The sequence below is a fragment of the Pelobates fuscus genome, chromosome 9, assembly GCF_036172605.1.
Source record: "Pelobates fuscus isolate aPelFus1 chromosome 9, aPelFus1.pri, whole genome shotgun sequence".
NCBI lineage: Eukaryota > Metazoa > Chordata > Amphibia > Anura > Pelobatidae > Pelobates > Pelobates fuscus.
In genome coordinates, this window is record NC_086325.1 from 79,606,401 (window position 1) to 79,618,738 (window position 12,338).

At 35.9% G+C, this 12,338-nt stretch overlaps 1 protein-coding gene across 1 annotated transcript in view; it reads right to left on the reverse strand.

Annotated features, from left to right (window-relative positions):
• THOC2 (THO complex subunit 2) overlaps window positions 1-12,338 on the reverse strand; it is a 101,754-nt gene that overhangs the window by 50,652 nt on the left and 38,764 nt on the right. Inside the window, exons 13-22 of the mRNA XM_063432106.1 lie at window positions 12,258-12,299; window positions 10,258-10,388; window positions 8,273-8,374; window positions 5,663-5,747; window positions 3,984-4,077; window positions 3,498-3,578; window positions 2,615-2,711; window positions 2,265-2,382; window positions 1,020-1,199; window positions 658-822 (exon numbers count right to left, since the gene is read on the reverse strand). Of these exons, the coding sequence (XP_063288176.1) occupies window positions 658-822; window positions 1,020-1,199; window positions 2,265-2,382; window positions 2,615-2,711; window positions 3,498-3,578; window positions 3,984-4,077; window positions 5,663-5,747; window positions 8,273-8,374; window positions 10,258-10,388; window positions 12,258-12,299 (1,095 nt within the window). The remainder of the gene's footprint in view (window positions 1-657; window positions 823-1,019; window positions 1,200-2,264; window positions 2,383-2,614; window positions 2,712-3,497; window positions 3,579-3,983; window positions 4,078-5,662; window positions 5,748-8,272; window positions 8,375-10,257; window positions 10,389-12,257; window positions 12,300-12,338) is intronic.

The window sequence follows — 12,338 nt, forward strand, 5'->3', positions numbered from 1 at the left end:
CAAAAAGTGATATTCTTGCCTTCCGCAATGCAGTGTTCTAATTTGCCACATTGTGAATCTGTGCTAGGGCATCTCATTGAACATCCACAAGGGCTGTAAATGCTCAGAGTACGCAGTATACGGTGACCACTTTTGAGAGCATGTTTTAGTAGAAATTAATATGAATCTTTGACTTACATATATTCTACCTTGAATATGCAACACTGTATTTTTACATGCACTGCTGAAAATGTTTTAAAAATTAGAGAAATCTCAAAGATTCATTCGGAAAAGAAAAAATATAAGATGAAAAAATTATATTTATATTATATATACACAAAATATTCAGTCATTGCATCCTTTGTAAGAATATAAACCGAAGTGAAGACTTCCCCTGCGTTATAAGCTTACAAAGTGCTAGTCTTTTTTCAAAAATATCTATTAAGTTTTCTGACATTCATAAATGGGCTTGTTACTAGGACAGTAGGATTTAGACTGCCTAGTCCCAGCAAAGCAATGGCCCGTTAAAGGTTAAAACCTGCAGCTTGACAGATAGGAACTGCCTGGCTGTATTTGGCCAATTTATCAGTCCTGAGAATCACCAAGACAACTGTGGTCTGTTCCGGTCTCTGTATTTAAGATCTCATTAAACATTGCTGAAGGAGAGCATTAACTTACTGAAATATGATGAGCGTACATAGGTCGGGATAGAAAAAATGCAGCATCTTGGGGTGTGTGAAATTCATTGCAGAGAACATCAATAGATGGAACTCGTTTTATGTAATCATCTGTACTCAAATTAGAAGCCAAAAATCCTCCAAATTGCACAAGGGTGTCATGGCACTAAAAGAAAAGAAAAGAAAAAGATACATTATAAATGTGTAGAAATTAAAACAATTGCAATGATTTGTGTAGATCTTTCCCTTTAAGGTATTATCAACCCTTTAACTAAAGTGGTTAATGAGTTTATTTTGATTGTATTTTATACAGTCTATTAATATTCCACATAAAGAAAATGAGAATAGTAATATTGTACTTACCTGATCGTAAAGCTTTCCAACCAGCTTCAAATGTTTCTCTCCACCTTCATGGAATATGACACCATTTCGTTGCTGGGCCATAAGAAGACACAAGGGTAGGGCTAGGTCATGATCTAACAAGGCATCCTTTAATCTCTGAGAAGATTTCTTTGTGTTCCTTATCTGTCCAAAGTACCCACCCTGGAAAGAAAACATTACAAGATGTTAACTAAACACACCTAAATGACTACTACAATTTTTTTTTTTTAATAAAGTCTACTAATAGAGATAGTAAAGACTTTACTACATGAACATTAGACTCTTAACATGTGAAGAGGTAGAACAATCCCACAAAACCTTCCTTAACGGGAAAGGGCTTGCACGTGGACATTCAAAAGAACTTTTAATACCTATTGCATGGCTACACAGGATGCATTGGAATGACAGCAGCAGAATCATATTTAATTTGGGCCCAATACCCACTAACATTTCAAACCTATAAAATAAAAATCCTGAACATGTCCATGGATCGCTGAAAGCTGGGTGCTGAGAGTTCAGGCCAAGCCATGAGATACAACTGGAGTTGATAAAGGAAAAAACTTCATCTTATACACAACTTTACGGTCAATGACTATGCTGGTTTAGAGGTGGTGGTCCGTTTCTTTGAAGAATTTTATTGTAAAATGAAGACAAAGACAAAGACAAAAGCCACACTCAAGATTTGGGATGCTTAAATGATCGAAAACAAAGAAAAGTGTCTCGGCTACCATATTATGAAGTAGTTGCTTGCTCCCCGTCACCACCAGGGATATTTCTACTAGCCTTCTTTTTTGAGAGGGTGAGAAGCAGATGGTAAGGAAATGGAGAGTCATAAATGAGGCACTCCATGCACTATAACCACGACAGTTTATTGCCATTTTTCAAATAATAAAATAATCTTTTATTCCTAGCTTCTAAATACTTAGATAATTAGTCATGCGCTGAAACAATACTTATCGCATTATTGTTTTAACTAATAGAGATAATTAGATACGTTTTGGGATCTTCATACATGAACTACTTTGGTATGAAAATGATTTTTTGGCATGTTGTGTCTTTGTTTGGTGCAACAGCACAGAATCAAGAACTTTGCTTAAAATAATGAAAAAATGTGAACCCAACAACATAAACATGATTTACAACTCAAGCAAAAAGCAGATCGGTGTAATATAATATCATATAAAACTAATCTTCAAGTGTATGAACAATTGCCGGGATCTTGTTCACCTCAGCTTTAAGTTGCTCTCCGCCAGTCATTGCCTCTAGCTGCTCCATTGTGATTTCTTCAGTAATTTCAATTCCAGCCATCTTTTGTACCACCTCTTTCAAAATCAGTAAATCAAAGCTGAAAGGAGAATGGAAGCATGAGAATGGTGTGAGCTATTGCATTTGACTTACAGCCAGCATTTCAATAAACACTCTTCAGAGGAAATTCTCCATCTGAGCGCACAAAAAATAGGAACACCATGGGGTGAAAACAAAACAGAATGGAACATTTGTAATCTTAGTGTAAAATACTAATCAATAGGAAAAGGCAGAGTTAACAAGAAAAAGGAAATGCTTATTTTCAGACATACCTTTTACCAGCCTTTAGTTGATTTGCTACATATTGCAGAAGCCCAGCTAGTTCTATAGGATATTTTCGAAAAATTGCTCCACAGAAGCTAGCTAAACCTGTAAAAAATACAATGTTTATGTTATAAGTAATTTTATAGCATTTTACATCAAATAGTGTACTTCTGATTTCTCTATATGGTAGCAATACATTTTTGCAACTTAGAGCTAGTGATCCTTCAAAGAGTCAAAGGAGAGTACATGATTTAATTTTTTTTTTTTTAAATCTCACACACACACACCACGTATACCAAAAAAAGCCAAACTGTACTTATTTGAAAAGTGAACATAAACATCCAAGCAAAAATTAGCTAATTTGTATAAATTCTTTAAGTTGGCTACCGTCACAGTTTGGAGACTAAATTTTGTTTAAAACATTTTTATCTTTTTTTTTTTTAATTTATTTTTAACTCGCTCAGTGCAGTATTAAAAGAATCATAACAATGACGGCTCAATAAAGTTACTATGGTTTCCTCTGGTGCAGACCAACCTTTATGTGATTTATTACAATTTTTTTTATTTATTTTTTTAAACACTTATGATGTTTCTACAGGCGCTGGAGTGCAGCTCTCACCTTTGGCTCTTGGCTAATGTAGAAGCAATACTTTGAGCATTAACTGACACTCTCAGTCTATCAACACCTGTCCATCGTGAGTAAAGGACAAATAAATACAAATATTTACTCAAGATGGGCGGCCAGTGATAAGATTAAACAGTCCGTGAGATTAAATTGTTATGGTGCCCCTTTAACTTCTTGTTAAGCACCTGCCCACACCCCACATAAGAATTATCCCTTGTAATCCATATAAATTTGCGTTTTACAAGGAAGAGAGTTAAAATACTAACTTTGCAACCAGCTGGAGATTGTGGTGTCATCATGCTTCATTTTTTCCTTTTCTGGATTAGCAAGGGCTTCTATAATACAGTCTAATTTTGTGTTAAGGACAAAAACTTTTTTTTAAATAATCCAATAATCCAAGTGTTTTACCCAGTTTACCAAAAAATATGAAACTGGCATCAAATGTTTTGTAACTCAGAGACAGCAGAAACTGCAAACTATATGAGGTAGTTTAAGATTAAAATACAAAATTTCAAATAATTTAGCATTTTTCTATAAATAGTTTTCATCACACATCTTTGATGAGGACACAATTTACTGTCAGATTATAATGTACTTCCAAAAATGTTTTCAACTACCCATAAAAACTAAGAATAATTATTAGTTACATACAATAATACTAGATTTTTCTTCCCCTGTAAAACCAATTGTAAGACTCAAAAAACTAGTCAACATAGCTACTAGACAGCCACATTAGCACAGTGTAAGGATACATGCCAAGACATCATAATTCAAGGACGTAAGGTATTTCAATGAATCTACTACTGGTGTGATTAAGTTGTCATATTTCTGTATCTGTGAAAGGATCTGAGGAAAGACGAAAAAAACAAAAGAATAAAAAAACAAACAAAAAAGTGTGATTACGCTTACATAGGATGAAATTGGCAAGTCTTATGTGCAGTCAAGTTATAACAGTAATTTTCTGCAAGCTGTTAACTGAACTCTGCAGGAACTAAACAGATTAAAAGATATACTTACCTGAAGTGGGATTTTTATTGTAAAAATATAAATCAAATGGTTAAATAATACATCTGCACCCAGTATGGGGAGAACTTTAAAAGATGCATAGCCTTGAATTTAGTGCTGGGAGCGTAAACGCTTCAAGATGGAAGAAATGTACATACCAATATAGCCCACCCGTAGAAGGTAGAAGAAATATAAATTTACTCCCTATCCATATATAGCCACCCCCCCAAAAAAATTTTTTTTTCAGTTTTCATTAAAACGTGTTTGTTTTTTAATAATAATAATATTTGATTTAAAGATAAATATCCCAAAATAAGCTAAATTATCTGACATAATGAAAATCACATCTTGTCTGTCTATAGACACATTGTGCTTTTGCAAACAAATAGCTCTAAAATTTTGGTACATCGGGTTACGTCCAAAATTGCCAAAGACAAGTACCTATTTCCCAAATTAAGCCATGCCAAGGTGTTTACCAACTGGTCTGTTTGCACTTTTCATACAACCATTTATTTGCCAAATTTTGTATTAATTATATTTTACACCACTACCCATACAACACTAGATTTTGCTGTGAATTTACCAAGTCTGATATGTGGAATTACAGAAGGAGAAGCAATTTGTGTTCATCTACAACAGCCTTAAATGCAGTCACCAAAGCAATATACATCATGCTGCTGAAGTATCAATTCTCTGCCATGTAGGAGTTAAATCACTTTTGTTTCTGTCCATGCAGCCCTAGCCACACCTCATCTGGCTGTGACTCACACAGCCTGTGTGATATTAAAGTACTTTGGAAGTTTTTGTCTTCTGTATAAACATTAGATCTTACTTTACAGGAAGTCTGTAGGAAGGCTGTGTAAGTCACATGCGGAAAGGCATGACTAGAGCTGTAAAAAAGTGATTTTACTGCTAAATGGCAGAGAATTGAGCAGTGAGACTGCCGTGGCATGATCGATACATCAAAATTGCTTAATTAAGCTAAAGTTGTTTTAGTGACTATGGTGTCCCTATAATTTCCCATTTGCATAGTTAGGCTTTTTTTGTTTGTGAAGTTGTCATGACAAAGACCTGTATTGCATTTTTGGGGTAGTTTTTCATTGTCACCGATACAAATTAACCTCATGAAAACATACAATTTGCAAGTAGATAGCAAAGATCGGTATGTATTGTACTTAATGAAACTTAATGTAATTCAGTGTAAATGATTGCCTAACTGTGTGCGTGCTTGAATAACAAAATGTGAGGGTGAGTTTCTAGTTTGGCAAACGTGTATAAGAATGGCTGACGTGAAATTATTCTGAGTGCATAATTAGGCATATGTCAGAGAATGCATTCTGTTCTATGTTGCAAAAGAAACATTTTCCTGACTAGTAAGATTTCTCAACAATTGACAAAGTAAAAAAAAAAAAAAAAAACAACATACATAGTCAAACAATATCGTTGGATTGCTATGGCTTAGTTTTCCTATTTGCCTTCCTGATGGCTTCACATTTTCTTTTGTTAAACGTCTGCAATAGAAGAAGAAAAGAAAAAAAAACATGAAAGGGGAAAATAAATAATTTATTTTTATTCCACCACTGACATTTTATAAACGCTATTAAGATTTTAATAGGCCATAAATGGAGAGGTGCCATAAAATAAACAAGAAGTGTCAAGCAGTAGAGAAAACAATGCACAGAGTTAGCAATCAGGAAACTACAAGATAACAGGAAGTCTGTGTCAACGGAAAGTCTTTAAGCATAAAAAAAAGGCTATAATTGCCAACAAGTGAGAGTACATTTATCATAACTAAGAGGGACCGTTAGAACAGATCCTATAATAACAGTGAAATACTCTCGTAACATTTGCAGGTAATGAAAATAATTTTTGTCAATTGTCTTCCAAATTTGCTGGGGTTTGATTATTGACAGCCTTTTGCTACTACTAAAGACTGCACCTAATGAGACTGCAGACTAATGAAGGAGCTAAATATCTCATGAATACAGGATGTAATTGGTTCCCAGCAGTCTGAGATAGAAGCCATTACATTTTAGTGCAGTCCTTTAAAAGCATTTGGGCTTGTGGAATCTCACATCTATAACTCTCCTGTAAGGGGCTCATTTCTACCTCAATGATCTTAACAGCACTGCAATGCTCAGTAATTTATCAAGGACTGCAATGTTTAATACGAGTGCCTTTAAAGTAATACTTTCAACTGGTTACTGTAATCAGCATTGCAGAACCCTTTTTTGCTTCCTAGAACAAATTTGCTTATTCACAGGGGGGAGGAGGGAGAGAGAGAAAGTGATTTAACCAAGTCAGGTTTAGAAAGAAAACACAATTCTAAAAAACACTGCAAAGATAGAAAGATAGATAGATAGACTAAATCATGGATCCTATAGACTGTAAACTCATTTGAGCAGGGTCCTCTTCAACCTATCGTTCCTGTAAGTTTTCTTGTAACTGTCATCTTGATAGTTAAATCCCCCCTCTCATAATATTGTAAAGCGCTACGAATAATAATAATAATAATAATGCCCAATAGGTAGATCCCCAGAGGTTTCCATGATGCTTTGTCATGCTAAAGGCATTCTAAAGGAATGCAAAGCATCAAGGGAATTGTAGTTCCACAACATCTGGGGTGGGGGGGGGGAGATCTACCTTTTTTTGCATTTTAACAGAAATCACTTTGCCATCAATGGATTCTCAAGGCTGGCAATATTTTGTTTTAGTTTCTGTACTAAATGTCCACAATGAAGACCACAGAGCATTATTACAGAATAATAGTATTACTATACTTAATGCAGACTGTCTTCAAAAAAAGGGCTATACTTTTCACAACAGGGCTCAAGAGCAAGACCTATTACTACACATAAGCGCAAAACTCTAGAATGAAGAGAGCATGTAATAAAGTACATTAAAACACTAGAGGTTTTAGAAAGAACAGATTACAATTTCCAGGGCTGGCCAATGGGCAATATAGCTAAGGTTGTCTATGGGTGCATACACTATATACTAAAATATAGCCTGTGTGAGGACTGCTGCAGTTAATAGTTTGTTTATACAGAAAACTAACAGTCTTGGCTTTTTGAAGTGGTTCAGTGACTTTTACAATAGCTATAAAAGATAGATTTCATCCTACTTGCTAAAAAACACACTAAAGCATTTAAGAACTCATTGAAACAGGCCCCTAGTTCAGATTCTGCACCAGTTCTAAAATATATCACATATAATGAGAAAAAAAAGGAAAATCAGTAACCAGTGACTCAATTCTTCAGATACCCTAAACTAGTTATTGGAGTAATTTATTCCAGTTACACTCCGAGAACTCTGCATTAACAGGTAGAACCCTCTGAGCAGCACACCAAAAAAGAAACCAGTTGCCTGTAGCATTTTGCCTTTTTTCAAGGGACTTTCCAAGATGGAGTTCATTTTTTTTTATCCATTGCAAATATATAACATATATGTAATGGCTAAAAAAATATATAGAGAATAAAATATCTGAAATTGAGAAATAAGGAAATAATTAAAACATTAAAATTCCCGTCTTTGCTGAAATTCCTGGGGATCTGCAGACTTAGCAGGGAGTTATCCCCAAACAGCAACTTGTTCTGTTAAATTTGGTGCTTCCCTAGCTTTCTAAAGGAGGTGGTCACTCAGATGTCAGTTTTTAACTGAAAGCTCTTCAGCCCGCAATCAGATTTAAAAAAAAAAAAAACCACAAGTAGGTTTGCTCATTTTTTTTGTACCAAGCTAATGTCCCCCTCTCTATCTGGAATTCTCACATTCGTGATTTGAAAAATTAATTGTAGACTCCAGTTTGCACTACATTGGTGGTTTCCAGGCACAATAAAAGAGGGAAAAACCCATGAAGAATTTTTAATAACATTCCAATACTTTCTTTCTGTATCTGTTATCTTGTATTTAACGTAAATTTAAGTTCAAGTATTGTTGTTCGTTTTTTTAAACAGATCACAATGCCCATTTCATTATTGCATACACAATACAGAAATATCCAACAAAATTATAGATTAATATAGTTGTGTTTACTTACTTCATGATATATTTAGCTCGGTCAATGGTCTGTGCTTTAACTTTGACTAGCAATGGGTGGCTGTTGTAAGTTTCATTTTTCCAAAGTCCATACAGATGATATCTTGAATCAAACAAAATAAACAAGACTAAGTATATACAATGAAGTGCAATCTGTAATGCCTGTTGTGAGAGTGAATCTAATGAAAAAAAAAAACACTTTAGAGTTTTAGTTCCATTTAAAAAAAAAAAAAAAAAAAAAAGACAGATAAAGAAGTTGCTTATTTTATGCAAAATAGCCTAGTTTGAACTTTGGTAACTATTTTATCTCATCAGAGAATCATCTCTAAATCAGAACCTCTGGGACTAAGAAACAGCAAGGAACACAGCTTCTAATCAGAGAATGGGGACAAGTAATTGACATACAAAAATTAACAGAAACAAAAGGTGAAGAAGGCCCTGCTCCAACGGTCTTGCAATCTAACTATACAAAGGCACATTTGTGGATCTGCCGCTTAGATTATATTCAATTCTTCTTTGTAAGGGGCTAGATATGGATTATTAACACTCTCTCTGCAATAAATTAAACCAGATCTTGACAAATGTCACTACGATTGCAGGCAGAGGCATTAAAGCTAGGAGCAAAGCAACATTTATATCAGTGGTATACTGAAAAACTTACAAAGCAATGCAGTGTATTCCCCTCTGGCTCTGAAGAGGTTATAAAGGGACAAAGAAACATATGTCTACTTAACCTTAAGGACACAACTTCTGGAATAAAAGGGAATCGTGACAGAATATTTCCATCATGTGTCCTTAAGGGGTTAAAGGAACACTATACTGTCAAGAATACAAGCATGTATTCCTGACACTATAGTCCTGATGTGATATTTTAGGTGACTGGCCCCACTCATGAACACGCTGAAATGGTAATTTTACTCACCTTTTCTCCCATGCCACACCTGTCTAGCCTCCATGGTTGAGATGAACAGTCTTGATGATTTAAGACAATCCAATGCTTTCCCATAGGAAAGCATTGGGAAGCTATTGCACATGTGCACAAAAACACAGCGCTGCACCAATCAGCATCTAATCAAAGAGATGCATTGGGTCAATGCATCTCTATGGGGAACGTTTAGCGACTTCATGCAGCACTGGACTAGGAAGCACCTCTAGTGGCAGTCTGTGTGACTACCGCTAAAGGTGTTACTTTGCTCTGAAAAGATAGTGTTTACATTGAAAAGTCTGCAGGCAACCTTAAGCCATAACATTCAGCTGTAGTGGTTCTAGTGACTATAGTGTTCCTTTAATTGCACACTCACACACACAAAGCAGTGACAGCCTAGGGCGAGCCGCGAGTTTGCCATGCTTACTAAGGCAGAGTAGGCACCCCCACATTACAGGTGCCTACTCTGCTAAAATTTACCCGGCCGGGGAGGTGAAGTCGCTGGCAACAGCGAGGGAGCTCAGTCTTCCTGTTCCTTACTGCTCCCGCGCGCGCCCTCTGTAGTGATGCCGGGTGCCGGAATAGAACGTCATTCCGGTCCGGCATCACTAAACTGCATGCGTGAGTGAGCAGTGAGGAGTAGGTAGGAGAAGATCCCCACTGGACCCCAGAGAGAGGCCCCATACCAACTCCCAAAGGTAGGGAACAATAACTAAAATGATGTGAGTGTGTGCAAGAAGTGTGTGCCACTCCAATGGGCAGAAGTGGTCTGGGTGCCTGGAGTGTCCCTTTAACAGTTAATTGATAAACCTTTGCAAGGCAGGTGCTTGGGACAAATGCAATGGAACTAAACTAGAAGTAGCAGGACAGGCTGTCCAAATGGAGAGGTGTAGAATACTGATGACTTCTATTTAAAGGTGAAAAATGAGTGTTTCATCAAAACAGAACGTAATTTATTGAATGATACATTATCAACTCACATAAAAGGTAAACGTGAAAAAATAGCTCATTTAAAATTTTAATAACAAGTATCAACTTTGTTATCATAAATTATAGCTTACCTATACTGATAAGGAAAGGTTTTAATCATCCCCCAGAGTTCCTCAGACATGCACGCATTCGAATCGATGAGCGTAAGCGAAGGCAATAAAACCTGATCTGTAATGCTCAGCAGGCAACTGAACAAGACTTCCTGTCAAGAAATACATTGAGAGGGAATAACAATGATCAGAGGCTTTCACTAACGTTACAGCAATTTACATTTCTGACACACAGAGGGTTATCTACTAAAGTGAGAATTTAAAGTGAATTTCAAGTTTAAGGTCAATAAAGCCAAGCTGGAAATATTCTCCAATTCCTCTATGCTTCGAGTTCCGTTACTTTGTCCTTAAATTTCAAAGTCTCTTGATTCTCGCTTTAGTAAATAACCCTGTATGTCGAGTAAGTGAGATCAACCAAAAGCAAATACTCTGTTTCATGAACACCTTTTACCAAAAAAATATCTCTGGCTATGCACTATGCTTTTCATCCCCTACTTGACTTAATTGCCATCACACAGATCCCTTATATTAGGAACAGATAGTCCTAAAAGAAAAAGTCATCGTGGATGAGCGTGGTTAGATTTCCATGAATTACAGGTTACTTTAGGGACTCCAAGAAACGTACAGTTTCTGGTACCATTAAATTTTTCTGACCCTTGCTGATGGGACAGTGTTTCATGCGAAAGTATTAATAACATGGCTATTGGGTCCAATACTGAGAGAGCACTTTGGGATCATGTTCATACTTTCCTGGATAACCAAGTTAATACACTAAGAACACACATTGTGAGATGGATGGAGGGTAAATGCTTTCGTAGCAATTCTATGACAAATGCAGTAGGAACTTTATAAAGTAGCGAGTAAGAGTTATTGGGTTGATGATGGGGGAAAAGAAATCTATATAATTGCTTAGACATTTGGCTACCACAATATAGATGTAATGTTACTAAAATGAAATTGAATGACCACTCTAGGTTTTCATCATTACAAAAGAAACCTGAATTTCCATTGACACATGAGTAACACCACAAACCATGTCTCTCCACTCTAAACTCCAGCATATTATCATTAGGAATCTCCTCAACTAGCTAAGAATTATCTGCACTTTTACAGCAGTCTATAAATCATCTCAACCTTGCAGATCATTTTCGTGCTGGCTGCCATCTTTTCATAACTTGCTACACAATAAGAACTAATTAGACTATATTGGAACACTTGCCATTAATGATGTCTTAAAAAAAGCTTTATCACCAACATTTTTAAAGTGGTTACTCCGGGGCAGTCAGAAATGTTATTACACAGCTTTTGAATGCCAGCAAATTCTATTGAAACATAAGTCTATTAATACAAACATATGCTTCTAAATAGTGTACAGAAATTTCTAAGGGGTGGCTAATCACTATAGCAAGCAGAAGCAAATACAGAAGCTCTTATGGCATCACCAGTATTCTGCAGTTTGCTTTAATAGTCGAGGAATAATCAACCACTAAAGGGCAAAACACAAGTGGCCATAACGAATGGCCATAACCGGCTACATCACTGGATTTTTTGTAGGCCTAGACTGCAGTACTGGATGTGAGAGAATCCCATTAAGATGAGAAAAGCCACAGCAACCTAGTCAGGGGATGGAAAAGATGCTCATGATCTACACAATGCTCTATTTGCCCTGGACAATCTGAGCATGTTCCACCATGCCACAGTTTTCCAACAGGTTCCACTAGACAAGAAGGACGGTATTGCTCAAACATACAGACCAATATACTAGCAGGAAATGTTTAGATTAAAAATATGTCAGGTTTCTTGAAAAGCTATCACATTGTAATGAATTACTTATAATCTCAAATTAATAGAAATATGTAATATGCTGTGTTACATTTGTCTTGCGTCTATATTGCCTTACCCTTTCTTTTCCTTACACCATTGCTTAGGCTTGGATTTTTTTGTTTAGTTTTAAAGGTTTTTGTTGATCATCATGTAACAGAGGGCCACATATGGGATATAATGCAAATGCTTAGACTTACCATTCGTTCTTTTTCCTCCGGTTTACTTGAATCAGACTGATACTTCAAGAACCCAAAAAAAGAGAGTCAATTAACAATTAC